The sequence below is a fragment of the Arachis ipaensis genome, chromosome B10 (assembly GCF_059453495.1).
Source record: "Arachis ipaensis isolate K30076 ecotype BB chromosome B10, ASM5945349v1, whole genome shotgun sequence".
Classification (NCBI taxonomy): Eukaryota; Viridiplantae; Streptophyta; class Magnoliopsida; order Fabales; family Fabaceae; genus Arachis; species Arachis ipaensis.
In genome coordinates, this window is record NC_142435.1 from 24,091,568 (window position 1) to 24,109,366 (window position 17,799).

At 40.9% G+C, this 17,799-nt stretch overlaps 1 protein-coding gene and 2 pseudogenes across 2 annotated transcripts; all 3 read right to left on the minus strand.

The window, feature by feature from the left end:
- Nucleotides 1-220: 220 nt before the first annotated feature.
- On the minus strand, nt 221-3,038 carry LOC107621767 (uncharacterized). Of its 2 annotated transcripts, XM_088509561.1 has the most exons (4): nt 2,859-3,038; nt 2,569-2,750; nt 1,905-1,965; nt 221-385 (listed from the first exon to the last, which is right to left on the minus strand). In XM_088509561.1, exons 2-4 carry the CDS (start codon nt 2,730-2,732, stop codon nt 221-223), a joined length of 390 nt encoding a protein of 129 aa, XP_088365687.1. In that variant the 5' UTR covers nt 2,733-2,750; nt 2,859-3,038. The 2 variants fall into 2 exon arrangements, with proteins under 2 accessions (XP_088365687.1, XP_020970159.2); XM_021114500.2 differs by lacking the exons at nt 221-385; nt 1,905-1,965 and having other exon boundaries at nt 2,603-2,750; nt 2,859-3,013.
- Nucleotides 3,039-3,741: 703 nt separating this feature from the next.
- Nucleotides 3,742-5,849, minus strand: LOC107621565 (26S proteasome regulatory subunit 7-like; annotated as a pseudogene).
- An 8,154-nt stretch (nt 5,850-14,003) lies between these two features.
- LOC148579431 (uncharacterized) lies at nt 14,004-15,022 on the minus strand (annotated as a pseudogene).
- Nucleotides 15,023-17,799: the final 2,777 nt, after the last annotated feature.

Genomic DNA, 17,799 nt, shown 5'->3' on the forward strand with positions numbered 1-17,799 from the left:
ATTTTGTTTCAACCCAAAACAAATACATTTAAATTCTTGGAAAGTATTTAATGGCACTAAATTAGATATGATAATAGAAATTGAAGACCTGATATAAGTATCGATTTCCACTCAAACATCAGTCTACCTCAATTCTTATACATGATCTTCATTTCTTGATAAAACACAGATTGTTTTAATTAAGCATATTGATTAATCAAATTCATAGGGCAAGTAACCATTATTCAGCAACAAAATCATTCTCGCAGCCTGAAAAAATTACATTTGAGTATAGCCGCTTTTGGGTTATTGACATAGCAGAATTACAAAATCTAACCTCACAAATGTAAAACGCTTTCTTCAGTCTCACTTCTAGCTTGTCACCTTGGAACTGATAGACCGAGCTCTCTAGAACAAATGAACAAAGTCTTAGTTAGAAACATCCTGGAGAAAATAAAGAATGCTTACATAAATCAACGAGCCAGAGTGAAAGAACATCAACAGATCAACTTCAAACAACATAAAATTCCTATGGCAACTGGAAGATCTAAGATCCATTAATCCATAGCAATGGTGTTTGTACAATTTTAGTCACAAACATGTATGGACAGTAGACACATTATGAGGTGACTATTATCTATTATTCTCCAAGCGCTTCGGACAGCAAAGAAAAATATCCCACCTTAAGAACAACATGCATGTCTCACGTCCAATCAATTCCATCTGGCGAAAGTAGCAGTTATGTTAACTACCAACCGTATACTTATTTACTATAAAAGGATAATCTGATTTATATAAATTTTAAGCCAAATGTTCTCATCCTAGAATCAGGTTGTTCAATAACAGTCCTTGATTATCTATTCAACATTAATGCACTCCTAATTTCAGTTTCCTTACATTTTTCCTTTCATTTCTTAATATATCCCACCAGTAAATTATGGAGATTTATACCAACAGATCGATAACACAAGAAAGATGTGGTATAACCATCGCGTAGCATGGTTGTTTTATTAATTTGAAGATTTCTTATTAAAATCACATATATGTTATCTGTTAAGGTTAAGGAGCAGCGAAAGTATTGTAATAAATTGACCTCAATGAAAACTTTGGAATCTAATTGTATCCATCACACCAGAATCATCATACTAATTAATGGATGGAAGAAACATTGCGACTAATCCAATGGGACATCAAACCAAAATACAACAAGTACCACAATTTACTAAGTCTTGACCCAATAGATGAGTTTGGCAACAAAAAATGATTAGAAGACGCATGAAATCCTCTTCATATTTAGATTGCTAAGTTCTAAATTGTTTTAACAGTTTTTTCCATGGTTTCCAAATCTCCCTCCACCGCTTCCATTAGACTAAGCATTCATCTTATCCACTCTCCCTTCCTCCTTACAAGGACTTGTATAGGCTTCCTTAACGCATCAAACTGAAATAGATTACCAAAAATACCCCCATCTAATGTTTTAATTGTTCATCACATTTATTACATTTTAAGTACATGAAAAATATCAAAGAACTAGTCATTTGGGGTTTTCTAAAGGAAATCACCAGACCTCTTTCAAAGAACAATTGATTGCAAGTGCAAGATACTCAACCTCAAGGCCTTAGCAAGAAAATATTGAGTGAAGAAAAAGGAATGAATGTTGTCAATTATTCTAGAAATGATGCTTAAATTGACTTCACAATTTTCACTCGTAAAACTTCTTAATTTCAGTTTTCAGTTTTCAGTTTTCAATTCCAAAACAAAAGAAAACAGGAGGGCATTACTGCACATGAAAATATGAAATCCATTATCCTAACGTACATTTTGTGAAAAAAGCACAACATTTTTATGAAACAGATATGGCTGTATTATAAGATTGCTAAAGAGATTATTATTAAATGTTAAAAGAACACTTAATCTTTTCATACTTGGTAATGAGGCAGTAGGTCAAAAGTGACTGGTCCTGCAAGCTCCCAATTATCTATGTGCCTGCAGGAACCAAATTTTATAGTTAGTTGATAACATCGCATTCACTTTGTACTTTTTGGCATTCAAACTGTTTTATACACAAAACCAATCTACCCAGCTAACAATGCCCCCACTATAAATTAGAGTCAAATTAGACCATGCGTGAGGCTGTTCCACCTTCCAAAACATTTAAAAATGTTCTAGATAGATTGAGCAGAGACACACTACATTTCAAGATTGTGGTAGAAACCAATAAGAGGATCCAGTGGTTCAACAAAGTCCAAAAACCCAATGCAACTTTCTATCAACTCACAGTAGAAAATCTTGATTTCATCCGAGCAATCTATCTAACGCTTTCCATGTAACTACTGTTGGTTCATCCGTATTGTAGTAGCTCGATTCTTAAATAATAAACATACATTCCTTTAGTCCATATATAACAATGTCTTTTCCACTTCAAGAGCTTATTGTGTTTTCAGATTTCCTCCTTCTATGTTTAGAGCAGCATATTAGGAAGGGGAAAAAATGCATCTTTCATCAAAGCTAATCCAATATCTAAACATGTTACTCAGTACAATTCACAGAGAAATTTCAATCTATGAAGCAAGGAAACTAGCAACTCACAGTTGAAGAATTTTTATGGAGGAAAAAGTAAGTATTATAGGCTGGGAGAGGTGCAGCAGAGAGTACCCTGTGATAGCACTCGGCAGCTCCGAGATGTTCTCAGGCATGACGTCATCCTCGCCGTCGCAACCGCACTTTGCAGTGGCAGCATCGACTGCGCGCATCTCAGTTCCGGAGCAACCCTACAACAACAATCACAACGAGAACAACACTGGAATAAAAATTTCGAGCTTTTGAGGAGTTAGTTTTCCTTGGGAACTTGGAAAATAACGACACAGTGGAAAAGAAACCTGGTTAAAATGGATCGGCGAAGAGGAGAAGTAGTGGTGGCGGTGTTGGTGGCTGAGTTGGAGAAGGATGAAGAGCGAAGAGTGGATTTGATGGTTGATTTTATGGAAGAAAATGAAGCTGCTCTTTGCGCGATTCTGCTGCACGCTGAAGCCATTTATGAAGAGGATCGTGAGAACGGTAACAGCGCGATGCAAAGGGTTTATGGTTTTGCGTCTTGCACTGTTGCACTTGCACCACAACGTTGATGCTCATTTTTTTTATTCCTTAATCCTTATTATACACACCTATTTTTTTGCATGATCAGACTCACAACGCAAAAAGTACGTGACGATATGTAATTGGATACTTAAATTGATATTTCAATACAAAAATTTGGAAACCAAAATGTCAAATTCTAATAAATATTATCCACTGAAGAAAATAGTTTGACGGGGATAACTTAAATATATGAAGTCTAACCTAGTATATGATACATTAAAAAAGTTAGTTATTGAAATCCGATGAAAAATATTAATATGTTAACGTGATGAATTATGCACTAAAATTAGTCGGTCATAACATTGAAATTACAATGTCAACTTTCTATGCTCTTTCCAATCATGTAAATATGTGCAATTATTGTACACAGAAATTATTCAATTACTCCTCTGATAACTTTGTTGTTCCAATTTTCCCAAAATAATAATGGCAAATTAATTTCCATCAAATCCATACTTTAGTGTAACAAGGGAAAAAGGTTTGGTACAAGAGAGTAAACCTTAAAAGTATGCATTCCAACATGCAAGTTTCACAAACTACTGATGAAAATAATAACCAAATACCCCTTGAAACATTTTTATGCTAAACTGGTCTCTTATAGAAATAGGCAACAAAAGAATGAACTCAGTTGTAGACCATATACTTCGGAGTTGCACTGAGCTTCTGGTATCCCTTGATCACTTTGTTTACTGCTCAAGGAAGTCCTTCTCTGTTACAGTCTTCGTTCTGGCCCGGATTCCGTACATATCGGCTTCGGTGCACACACTCCTTATATCAGCTCCTGAAGATAAACAAGAAAATCAATGTCTACTAGCAACCGAGAATGGAGCACAATGGAACCACAGAGTTATCAAATTTGCTCAAGAAACATTCAAGTATTTCTCAGTGTGGCTGGAGGGCTTGAAAAACAACAGAAACTGGAACATGAAATATAGATAATGCCGAAATAGAAATGCATTAACAGTATGGGCCTAAGTTAAGAATACTATCCACAATGCTGAGATACTTAACAGTGCTAGTGTGGTTAAAAAGTATGGGCCAAAATTAAGAATCGCCAAGTTTTAGAGGAATTCTCACCAGTGGAATTCGGGCAAATCCGAGCTAGAAGTTCGCAACGGATGTCCCTTTCGCAGTTCATGGTTCTTGTGTGAATCTTGAATATCTGCGTCCTACTTTCTAAATCAGGAAGACCAAATTCCACTTTACGTTACAATCGTCCAGGCCGTAGTAGTGCCGGATCTAGTGTGTCGGGTCTAACAAAAAAGCCATAAATGATCAGACATCTAGCACCTTACAGGGTTTGAAAATAACAAATTTAAGTGCATACTTGATCATTCTCATCAAAACATCTATAAAAACATTGAAATAAAGGGGGAAAATAATTTGATGGGCAAATCAACCAACCTGTTGGTTGCCATGAGAACTTTGATGTTTCCACGAGCATCAAACCCATCAAGCTGATTCACAATTTCAAGCATTGTGCGCTGAACCCCATTGTCACCACCGACACCATCATCAAACCTTGCACCAGCAATTGCATCAACTTCATCAAAAAAGACAATGCAAGCATTCTTTGAACGAGCCATCTGCAGGAGATAACAATTTTAGTTGAATGATATATCAAACAATGATCAAAAGCTAAACACGGGTCCTAGGAAAATATTTACCAGAAATAGTTCCCAAACCATCCGAGCTCCCTCACCAACATATTTCTGAACCAGTTCACTTCCAATAACCCTTATAAAACAAGCATCAGTCATATTAGCCACAGCCCTTGCTAGAAGTGTTTTGCCAGTTCCCGGGACAATAACAAAGAACTCCCTTTGGAGGGTCAATTCCAAGCTTGACAAATTTCTCTGGATGAAGCATAGGAACTTCAACGACCTAGAAAGGAAATTAATAATTTAGTGCCACGTAATATAATTTATTTCCTTTATTATAATTTAGAAAATGGAGAATTTGTAGTATTTACTTCTCGCATCTTTTCAATCTGCTCCTTACAACCACCAACATCATTATATGTCACATCAGGCTTCTCTTCAACCATCATCATGGTAACACTCGGATCAATCTTTGGTGGCAAAAGGAATTTGAATCTGATATTTGTTTCTATCAACCCTGCAATTATAATATGAAGGTCAAACAAACAGCACACATGACAATAAAGTTCCTCTTTTTTACATGGTTATTATTAAATTTACTGATAAAAGACATACCCAACACACATCCCTTCCTCTATGTCAGTGGGGGAAACTTTGTCACCAAGGCCAACAACAAACTGTCATCAATAAAGCAAAAGGAACATTAGACCCAATTTCAAGAAATGAACAAAATGAAGAAACTTGGCATCACATTTGGATTTCATAATGCTTGCAAATCATTGAGATGCAAGTTATGTTCATCAAGTGAAGCTGAACATCTTGAAAACAAATAAATTATCCGAAAATAGGTAACAGTATAGGCACCTTAGCAATCTGTTTCACATTGATAACATATTTAGCATCTTCGGAGTTTGGATTTATAATCTTTGTGCACCTTGCCACCTGTTAAACAAATAACAATAGTTAAAAATTGTATGAAATTTAAAACATACGAAGAAAATCAATCCCACCCGCTCCCCAACTGCCAAAAAAAAAAGGACCTGAAGAGGCTACTCCTCCTGCATCATTTGCTTATCAGACACAAGATCCCACTGGCTTGGTGCGGCTAAACCAGTATCAGATTCCTTGATACCTATTACCACAAGAGGAGGCTAACATCTAAGACACTGAAAATGTAAACAGCAATGAAAATGGCAGATGTTCATTTCTTGAGACCAGTTTACTTTGATGAATGGGCACAAACTAATGACACCACTTATGTGGAAGACGTGATAAATTTCGGGATAGGAGAAGGATACTAAATTAACAACCATTTATAGTCATCAAAACGGGAAACAAAGATAATCAGCAACAGCTACATCTTGATTCAACTTACTTTAATTTAGCAACTTACTTTAATTTAACAACAAAATGCAACTTACTTTAATTTAGCAACAGAAAGATCTACCAAGAAACTAAGATGTGCAGTAACAAGCTAAATATTTTGCACATACCACATAAGTCATTCACTTTCTTTGCCATATCTTTGATTTACTTGTCAACTTTTTTGATACTTGTGGAGTATGGTCCCAAACCCTGCATACATAAAATATATTGTCGAAGTCTGTTTGAAACACACCAACGATGAGAAAACCAATGATCAAGGAAAAGCATTTTTGGTGAACAACAATATAGAGAATCCAAGAGGAAGTCAAGCATCAACAAATGAGGAAACCATCTCTGTATCAAAGTATTACTTATTTTCCTTTAAACTATGGAAGAAAGACATTCAACAACTTACACATGAATTGACAAATCAGAAAATGCTCTTTTTAAACAATAGCATTCAAGCTTTTCTCAATAGGAAGATTCAGCTGCATGAATCAGAAAGTGCCATAGTGCCCTATTGTAAACCATATATATAGTTAAACCATCAAAATCTAGACCTTTTTCTTAAAAAACAATTTTGCTTATAACTTATCATGGTCTTATTCTACCTTAAGCCATTGAGCTACCATATACCTTAATTGTAACTAAATTCTCTGATTGGGCACCCTCATTATCTTTTCAAGCTAGATACAACTAAAATCTCAAATTTACATAACCATTACAAAAAACAACACACAAATCCCAATCAGCAACCTAAAAACCCTTGGCATCCAAAAAGCTCACAATCGCAGGAATATCAAATTTTTTCAAAATAAATATAAAATTCAATCATTTCGAATTTTATACATATTAATAATATAAAAAAAATAATAAATTACCATTTGTATCCATAAAATATATAAATACTGACAAATGTATCCATATAAAAATAAAACGACAATTGTAACCACGGAAGATGGTCGTCGTGTGCCAAAAGTACCCGGACGTTGGTTAAGCCATTTGTCTGTTAGGCTACTTTTGGCACACATAAGCCATCTTCTGTGTCGTTTTATTCTTATATGGATACATTTGTTAGCGTCTATATCTTTCATGAATACAAATGGTAATTTATTCAAATAAAAAACTAATACTCTAAATTATTAAACTAACTAATTAGTTTTAGTGGTTATTCATTTATTGTAAGTCATTACATAAAGAAGATTGTGGATTCAACTCTCACTTCCTTTATTATATACCTAGTTTTTATAAAATATGTGTTATATATGAAGTACGGATAGAGTAGAGTATGATAGAATACACCCTAAACTCATATCTTACTCGCAGATCGAATAACCTACTGTTCATACCCTGACCCAACGCTAAGGCCCAGGACCCAAGTAAAAAGGCCCAACCCAAAGGGTTGACCTCACCCAGTACCAATCTTCGTCTTAGGAAGTCGGTACTCGTCACGACTTGCTCTAAAGAAGTCGGGAACGAGGGTTAGCTGGCAGATAGGCACTCATTTGAATAAATAACTGCCCCTAGAATCTCTCTACCCACTTCCACAAGCCATATCTTAACTTCCCTAAGATAAAGGGACGGTTAACACCCTAAAAAAGTGGCACTACTCCAACGGTGGTTATTGGTTCACCACTATAAATACACTGACACTTCTCAGGTATCTCTAAGTCCCAATACTCTCTAGACCTGTTAACACTCTTGCTAACTTAGGCATCGGAGTGTCTTTGCAGGTACCACCCCCCATTCTTTCGCATGCACAAGTCGGACGGAGGGCGCCGAGTTGCAGATCCACTTGAGATCCTCCTCCTTCATACGTTTGGGCCAACCAACGCCGTCCAGCCCATTAATCTCTGGTTACCCATCATAACATTGGCGCCGTTGCTGGGGACCCGAGAGATCAACCAGTGATGGCGGATAGATCCCCTGAAGAGGGTCATGTAGAGACAGATTCTGAACAAGAGAATCTGAACACCGGAAACAATGAGGTAGACCTGACCCTTCACCAGGAAGCCAATGACCAACACAGGGAAGGCACCTCCGGAATACAAAATCCGAAGGTGAATTCTTCAGAAGGGCGCGAATCAGAGATAGAGGGACCATCCCATGCAACTGAGCTCATGGGATTAGTCCACAGTCGCCTCGAACAGTTAGAACAGGAACGGGAGCGACAAAAGGAAACTGAAAAGAACCTAAAAGAGGAGATGGAGCGACGAAAAGAGTTAGAAAGAAAACTCTTAAAGTTAGAATCCTCCCTCAAAGGTCAGAACTCCCGTGACGGTAGAGAAGAGTCGCCCCTAGGGGGGAAGATCCTTTTAGTGAGGACATAATGAGGGCAAAAGTTCCGAGAAACTTTAGAAGCCCCGATATGGACCTCTACGACGAAACCACTGATCCGAAGCATCACTTGAGCAATTTTAAAAGTCGGATGTATCTGGCTGATGCTTCTGATGCTACGCGATGCAAAGCTTTCCCGACAACCTTGTTGAAAGCGGCGATGAAGTGGTTCGACAGCCTCCCCCCGAGGTCGGTTACTAGTTTTGAAGACCTCTTAAGGAAGTTCTTGATGAGGTTCTCTATCCAGAAAGACAAAGTAAAACATGCACCAAGCCTCCTGAGAATAAAGCAGGAGGTCGGAGAATCCTTACGAGCCTGTATAGAAAGGTTCAACAAAGCATGTTTAGAGATTCAAGACCTGCCCACAAAGGCAGTCATAATGGGGTTAGTCAATGGGCTTAGAGAAGGTCCCTTCTCACAGTCCATATCCAAAAGACACCCCATCTCTTTAAGCGATGTGCAGGAAAGAGCTGAAAAGTACATCAACATGGAGGAAAATGCTAAGCTGGGAGACCTGAGTTGGCGACCTGGGCACCCTCCCTCAACAAAAGAGAGGGAGAGGGAAACCAAGAAGAAGGAAGAACTCGGTCTCGATAGACCAAGAAAATATCACTCTTATACTCCTCTAAAAGTCTCCATAGTGGATGTATACAGAGAGATTTGTAATACGGAAAGGCTGCCACCCCCCAGACCCATTAAAAATAAAAAAAGGGGGAGCCGCAACGACTACTGTGAGTACCATAAGATATATGGTCACTCCACAAATGACTGCTACGACCTTAAAAATGTGATAGAAAAGCTGGCTAGGGAAGGTCGGCTCGACAGATATCTCATAGAAAGGTCGGATAGTCATGGGAAGAGAAAGCGAGATGATACGGATAGAAGAGACCCAGCACCACAGACTCCGGAGAGACATATCCACATGATCTCAGGAGGGTTCGCGGGAGGGGGACTCACCAAATCCTCTCGCAAAAGGCATCTCAAGAGAGTCTACCAGGTCGGAGGAGAGTCATCCGACCTCCCTACTATTTCATTCACGAAAGAAGATGGGCAAGGAATAATCCCTGGACATGATGATCCAGTGGTAATAACTATGATCCTGGCGAATGCCCATCTCCATAGAACCCTAGTGGACCAAGGAAGCTCAGCGGACATCCTTTTTAAGCCCGCTTTTGATAAACTAGGGTTGGATGAGAAAGAGTTGAGAGCTTACCCCGACACCTTATACGGATTAGGCGACACGCCAATAAAGCCACTGGGATTTTTGCCCCTCCACACCACTTTTGGAAAAGGGGAAAAATCAAAAACTCTGAGTATAGACTTCATAGTCATCGATGTAGGGTCAACATATAATGCTTTAATCGGCAGAGCTACCCTTAATCGACTCGGAGCGGTGGTATCCACTCCTCACCTTTGTATGAAATTTTCGACCCAGCGGGGATAGCAACGGTAAGGGGGGACCAGAAATTGGCAAGGAAACGCTACAATGAAAGCCTAAACCTGAGGGGAAAGGGCTGAGAAATCCACACAATAGAGCTCGGAGGTGCAAGGGTTAGAGAAGAGCTACGACCACAGCCAGGAGGAAAAACCGAAGAGATACAGGTCGGCGAAGAAGAAGGAAAAGTCACTCACATAGGAGCCAACCTAGGGGAAACCCTAAAACAAGGGTTGACTAAGCTCCTAAGAGATAACTCCGATCTCTTCGCCTGGAAGGCCTCCGACATGCCAGGAATAGACCCCAAGCTCATGTCCCACAGGCTTTCGGTCTACTCGGGGTCCCGACCTGTACAACAAAGAAGACGCAAGCTCGGCCCGGAACGAGCCCTGGTAGTAGAAGAGCAAGTACAGGCACTCCTAGAAGCTGGCTTCATCAGAGAAGTCAAGTACCCAACATGGCTAGCCAATGTAGTGCTAGTCAAAAAACAAAATGGCAACTAGAGAATGTGTGTCGACTATACCGACTTAAATAAGGCCTGTCCCAAGGACCCTTATCCACTGCCAAGCATTGATACCCTAGTAGACTCCAGCTCGGGGTATCAATACTTATCATTCATGGACGCCTACTCGGGATATAACCAAATCCCGATGTATGTGCCAGACCAGGAGAAGACATCATTCATCACACCCAGAGCTAATTTCTGCTACGTGGTCATGCCATTTGGATTGAAAAATGCAGGGGCCACATACCAGAGGTTGATGAATAAGGTGTTCACCTCTCACCTGGGAAGCCTAATGGAAGTATACGTCGACGACATGTTGGTGAAAACCGAAAAAGAAGTCGACCTCTTGTCAGATCTCTCACGAGTCTTTGACACCATAAGGTTACACGGGATGAGACTAAATCCCGCAAAGTGTGCCTTAGTGGTAGAGGCAGGAAAATTTCTAGGGTTTATGCTGACACAAAGAGGGATCGAAGCAAATTCCGATAAGTGTAGAGCTATCCTGGAGATGAAAAGCCCGACTTGTTTAAGAGAGGTCCAACAACTGAATGGCCGACTTGCAGCCCTCTCCAGATTTTTGGCAGGATCGGCACTAAAATCCCTTCCGCTGTTCTCCCTATTGAGAAAGGGATGTCAGTTCGAATGGACTCCTGAATGCGAGGAGGCGTTCTAGGAGTTCAAAAGATTCTTGAGCCAACCTCCTATTCTAACTCGACCTATAGCTGGAGAAGACCTCGTCCTATACCTATCTGTAGCAAACAAGGCCGTCTCATCGGCCCTGATAAGAGAAGACGAGGCCGGTCAGCACCCAGTATATTTCATCAGTAAAGTTCTACAAGGCCCTGAGCTAAGGTACCACAAACTAGAGAAGTTTGCCTACTCCTTAGTAATAGCCTCACGAAGACTACGGCCTTACTTTCAAGCTCACACAATAAAAGTCCGCACGAACCAACCCATGAAGCAAATCCTCCAAAAGACGGATGTTGCAGGGAGAATGGTTCAATGGGCAATAGAGCTCTCCGAGTTCGACTTGAAGTATGAAACTCGGATGGCGATTAAAGCCCAGTGCCTCATCGACTTCATTGCAGAATACGCAGGAGACCAAGAGGAGAAACCAACTACATGGGAACTCTATGTAGATGGATCCTCAAACAAAACAGGAAGCGGTGCAGGCATAATACTGGTGGATGAAAGAGGAACCCAGATAGAGGTCTCCCTCAAATTTGAATTCCCAGCTTCAAATAATCAGGCAGAGTATGAAGCCTTGATTGTTGGATTGAAGCTGGCGGAAGAAGTGGGCGCTACAAAGGTGATGATATACAGCGACTCACAAGTGGTGACCTCCCAGATAAGTGGAGAGTATCAAGCAAAGGACCCAAATATGAAAAGGTATTTGGAAAAAACTCTGGAACACCTTGGGCGCTTTGCAGAAACCAAGGTCAAACACATAACTCGGAATTTAAATAGCAGAGCAGACGCCCTATCCAAGTTAGCAAGTACCAAGCCAGGAGGGAATAACAGAAGCCTGATCCAGGAAACTCTCCAGGAACCCTCCGTGGTAAAAGTAGAAGACAAGCAAGAGGTCCTTGAGGTAGTCGGACTAAACCTCGGATGGATGAACCCCTTGGTCAAATACATGAAGTTCGACATCCTTCCCAAGGAGGAGAAAGAGGCTAAGAAAATCCATAGGGAAGCACAATACTACACCTTGGTGAAAAATATTCTCTACAGGAGGGGGATATCAACACCATTGTTAAAGTGCGTACCGACCTCAAAAACCACCGAGGTGTTAGAAGAAGTCCATAGTGGGATCTGCGGAAATCATCTCGGGGCAAGGTCATTAGCCAGGAAAGTAATCCGAGCTGGATTCTACTGGCCAACCTTGCAGAAAGATGCCACAGAATTCGTGAAAAAATGCCAGCCATGTCAGATGCATGCAAATTTCCACGTGGCTCCCCTGGAGGAACTCATCAGTATCACTTCTCCATGGCCCTTTGCAAAATGGGGAATGGATTTGTTAGGTCCTTTTCCCCAGGCGCCAGGACAAGTCAGATACCTGATCGTGTGAATAGATTATTTCACAAAGTGGATAGAAGCAGAACCATTGGCCACCATCACCGCCCAAAGAAGTCGGAGGTTCCTCTACAAAAATATCATCACAAGGTATGGGATACCCTATTCCATTACTACAGATAATGGAACCCAGTTCACCGACTCTACCTTTAGAAGCCTAGTAGCCAGTATGAAAATCAAGCACCAGTTCACCTCGGTGGAACACCCGCAAGCCAATGGGAAAGCGGAGGCAGCCAACAAAGTCATACTGGCAGGGCTAAAGAAAAGGCTACAAGATGCAAAAGGAGCTTGGGCTGAAGAGCTCCCACAAGTGCTATGGGCTTACAGGACGACCCCCCAATCCGCCACTGGAGAAACACCATTCCGACTAGTTTATGGCGTAGAAGCCATGATCCCAATAGAAGTCAACGAGCAAAGCCCAAGAGTGATTCTCCATGACGAGATCGGAAATATACAGGGGCACAAAGAGGAGCTCGACTTGCTCCCCGAAATCCGAGAGAAAGCCCAGATAAGAGAAGCAGCGTTGAAGCAAAGGATGACTACAAGGTACAACAAAAAAGTCATTCGAAGAGCATTCGCCCCGAACGACTTGGTCTTGATCAGAAACGACATTGGAGTCAACAAATCAGGGGAAGGAAAGCTCGCTGCAAATTGGAAGGGACCTTACAAAATTAATGAGGTCTTAGGAAAAGGTTATTATAAGGTGACCGACTTAAACGGCACCAAGTTACCAAGGTCGTGGCATGCTTGTAACATGAAAAGGTACTATAGCTAAAAGCGAACTCTACTCCCTGATGTACTCTTTTACCAACTTCATGATTTTTTCCCAAAACCAAAGGGTTTTTTCTGGAGAAGGGTTTTTAACGAGGCATCATAGTATGGGCTAAGGGAAATAGACTGTCAAAAATCCTTAGCAGCAATAAAGTACCTCCCCAATTAATAAAGATCTTTTTACAAATATCTCTTAAATTCCTTTGTTGTTTTCTCTTTCTACGAAACGCGCCGACTTAAGCTCCACAAAACGTGAAAATCCCATGAACCGACCTAGATGGTCGTCAGGATAAAACGACGAGGTACAAGTCGGTGTAAAGAGGTTATAATAGGTGATCGTAAGAAACTCGGGAACATTCCGACTCATAAGTCGAAATGAAAAGACCGAGTAGAAATAGAAAACGAATCGCAAAAAATAACCTAATTCATGAAAACTCAATAAAACAAAATTGAGTACGAGAAATAAACAAAAGAGATCGAAAAACCCGGGAAAAGATCAGAAAGCTGTCCTTAAAATCCTTAAAACAAAAAGGTGCAGAAAGACAAACAAAGAAAGGGTTTTTTCTTTAGAAAAGATTAAGGAGAGTTCGAAAAGTCATTATCAAAAAGCATGCACATACAAGATAACTTAAAAACCCTTATCCAAAAAAGGGTACTTATTTTAACTTAAACCCTTATCAAAAAGGGGTATTTTTTGTTTACGGCCTTAAAAGGCCAGAAAGAAATTGTTCAACAAACAAACATAAAGAGTTTAAAAAAGGGGGGACCCATAGGCCGGGCCCCCATATAGCCAACGAAATTATTTTTTCAAGGGAAGAATAGACGGATCACCACCACCAGAGTCAGAAGGAGCACCACCAGGACCAGGAAGAGAGGCATCCATAGGAGAGGAAGTCGGAGGAACAGTAGAAGAACTCGGAGCGTCTTTAGGGCGAGGAGGGGACTCTATAATCCTCTGCCCCGAGTCTTCAATTCTGACTCGGAAATAATCACGGGGACAGGGGGATCCACAATGGCACCGTCAATGACAACCTTATCAGGATCTAAAGGAGAAAGGTCCAAGTCGGGAGCAATGACTCCGACCTGCTCCTTAAAGACCCTCCAAGCCTCCTCGGCGCCATCAGCAATAGAGTCCTCCAACTCGGCATAGGCCTTCCGAGAATTCAGCAGATCATTCTTCACAGCCACAAGATCTTCAAATAATTTTTGATAGCTGCCCTGCGCTGTCTTCCTCAAGTCCACCTCCATGTTGCATTGTGCTTGCAACTTCCTCCCCTTCTCTCGGAGATTATCTCTCTCCTCATTCAGTTTGGCGACTTCCTCCTTCAACTCCCTCTCATGCTCTTGATATATACGAAGCCTTCCTTCCAGCTCCTCGACCCTCGAGGTCATTCCTAAAGAACTGAGAGGAGCCTTCTCAAAAATATCCAAGAGTTTGTCACAAACCCCCGCCGCCTTGAAACTCTCCTCAACCAGAGTGGTAAGGTGGTGACGAACAGACACATCATCCATGCTTATACGAGCATGGGGGTAGATGTTCTTTCGGACGAATGCAAGAGCATCCGCCTTTACCTCACCAGAAGAGCCAGACTCTAAGGTCTTGCGCTTCTTATTCTCTGGCTCAGGAGAAGGTCGGGCAGAGGGGGGCGGCTGAGAGGAAACAGAAGAAGAAATCACAATGGGCTGGGAATGAGTCCCAACGTTCCGAGGAGGAGGAGGAGGAGAGATAACCGCCCTGGCACCACCAGTCCTGGCGCGAGACCTTGCTTTAGCCTCCTGGACTCTCTGGTAAGACTCCTGAGCGTTTGCCTTCGTCATCTCTGAAAAAACAATATATAATAGATTAAGACAAGTCAGGAAGGCCAATCGGACAAGTCGGTAACCTAACAAACAAATAAAAGCTACCTAGCTGTGCTTGGACAAAGGTCGGGACCCCTGGAGAAACTTTTTAGTGTCCAAATATGGGGCCATCCCCCACACTTCTCGGAGGAACCCCACAATGGCTGCTTCTACCTCGTCCAGGTCGTCCAGACCATATTTCTCGCAGGGGGAGACCTCCAGCCAGTATAAAGGAAATCGGGAAGAAGAATTATCATCCAGAAAAAAGGGGTGGTGACCCTCTACAGCTTGAACTTTGAAAAAATAATTTTTAAAGTCATGGAAGGATTCGTCAAAAAGGGTAAAAACTCTCCGACCCTGTATGGCTCGGAAAGACACCCACTGTTGCTTATTGTTTAGCCCACTGAAGGGTTTGGTCATATGAAAGAGATAGAAAAAAATCTTCAAAGAGGTCGGGAACTCCAAAGCTTGGCTAATAAATTGATAAATTTTCAAAAAACCCCAAGAGTTGGGGTGAAGCTGGGTAGGGGCAACTCGACAGTGATGCAAAACAGACATCTCAAAGTTTGAAAAAGGAAGAAAAACACCCAAACGGGTGATCATACATTCATACATAAAGAAAAAATGAAGGGCCGCCTCATTGGCCCTCCCAAAGCAAACTCGGTCTTCAGGACCCGGGACTACCAACTCATACTTCGGCTCGTCCTCCTCGGAAGTACAAATTCTGTGGTGAGTACGAAGGTGGGTGATAAAATCAGTATCGACCGAGGGTTCCTCCCCTAGGACCGTGACATCAACCCACTGAGAAAAGACATCTACGAAAGCCATTTCTTTTTCTTAAAAAGGTAACAAAAACCTACAAAGGAAAAAAGAAAAGATAAATCAAAAACACGGTCTCTAAAGGGAGGGAATACGGAACTAAAGTCTACAAACCAACCTATCTACAAAATAAAGGCATGCAAATAGAAAAGCATGTTCCAAAAAGAACTAACCTTTATCTGGAAATGAGGGTTGGAGGAAACGAAAGCCTTCGAAGATACAAGAATGCAGCACGAACGAATGAAGGGGAAATTTGAAAAATCGTAGAAACGAAACAATGAAAGAGAGGGAAAGTATTTATAAGTACGTTAGGGACACAATGGTAAAAACGGGGCAGTCATTAAAGACGCACCGTTACCAAGGCCATTAATCCCTACGCACATCCCTAACAGACACGACGCTTGATTAGACGTAACTGTCAGAACCAAAAGGTCACAAAAAGTCACGTCGGTTTCGGACCATCACGTTGGTCCTCCAACAAGTCGGCTACAACCCCGAGTAGTATACTCGAACCCAAATCTTAAAAAGAAATTGGGCTCGAGTAGGGGCACTGTTCATACCCTGGCCCAACGCTAAGACCCAGGACCCAAGTAAAAAGGCCCAACCCAAAGGGTTGACCTCACCCAGTACCAATCTTCGTCTTAGGAAGTCGGTACTCGTCACGACTTGCTCTAAAGAAGTCGGGAACGAGGGTTAGCTGGCAGATAGGCACTCATTTGAATAAATAACTGCCCCTAGAATCTCTCTACCCACTTCCACAAGCCATATCTTAACTTCCCTAAGATAAAGGGACGGTTAACACCCTAAAAAAGTGGCACTACTCCAACGGTGGTTATTGGTTCACCACTATAAATACACTGACACTTCTCAGATATCTCTAAGTCCCAATACTCTCTAGACCTGTTAACACTCTTGCTAACTTAGGCATCGGAGTGTCTTTGCAGGCAAGGTAGCAAAAATCGCGTCTTTACTCGTATAAACGGACGATGTTACGAGTTCGCAGGTCATTCCCGTTCTCGTTTCTACTTCCGCGCCTGGTGAAGCTGGAATTCATGGAATCGCCGTGGAAGATCGTGAAATCGTGCAATCGTGCCGTCTCTACCGCGTCAAAGGAAAGGAAATCCAGAAGAAGAGGATTTGTGGGTTTGAGACGACCCGGCTGGCCCAACCCGAATCCCACTAAAAACTCTTCGATTTCTGTTGCACTTCCTAAACGGTTACTTATCTCCCACTCTTCCACTACTCTCAATCTCTCATTGACCCATGGTATTCTGCATTTTTTTTAGGTTTTTATTCAACGATTTTACACTTTTTTTTTTCTACTATTGTTAGCTTGTTGTCTTCTTAGTTCTTGTCAACACAGCTTTATGAGACTGACTCCATGAGTGTGGTGGCCTCTGCATGATTCATCTCTGTTCTGTGCTTGTGCGCTGCGGACCTGCGGTACCTTGTGCAATCTTATCTGGTAAGTACATAATAAATTAATAACATATTTAGTGATTTATCATCATTACAAATTTACAATTAGTGATTGTTATGCCTTTTGTTTTGTTAATAGTTTAAGGATAAAATAAAAACATGACAGTGATTAATGAACGTGAGTAGTGCTATATCTTACCAAAATTTCTCTCATTCTAAATTTTGTATTTCAAAGATTCCAATATAAATAAGGAGCACCAATATAATACATATATAGTACTGTGCTCAAATATAAGAAAAGTAGAAAATATCAACATCTCTCTCATTCTTAATTTTGTATTTCAAAGATTCCAATATAAATAAGGAGTACCAATATAATACATATATATAGTACTGTGCTCAAATATAATAAAAGTAGAAAATGTCAACGAAACATAATTGGATTGGGATTTAGGAACCTTGTTTTTCATTTAATTTTTTGGTTCTTAAAGCTTTGCTAGTTAAGTTTTTTAATTGCT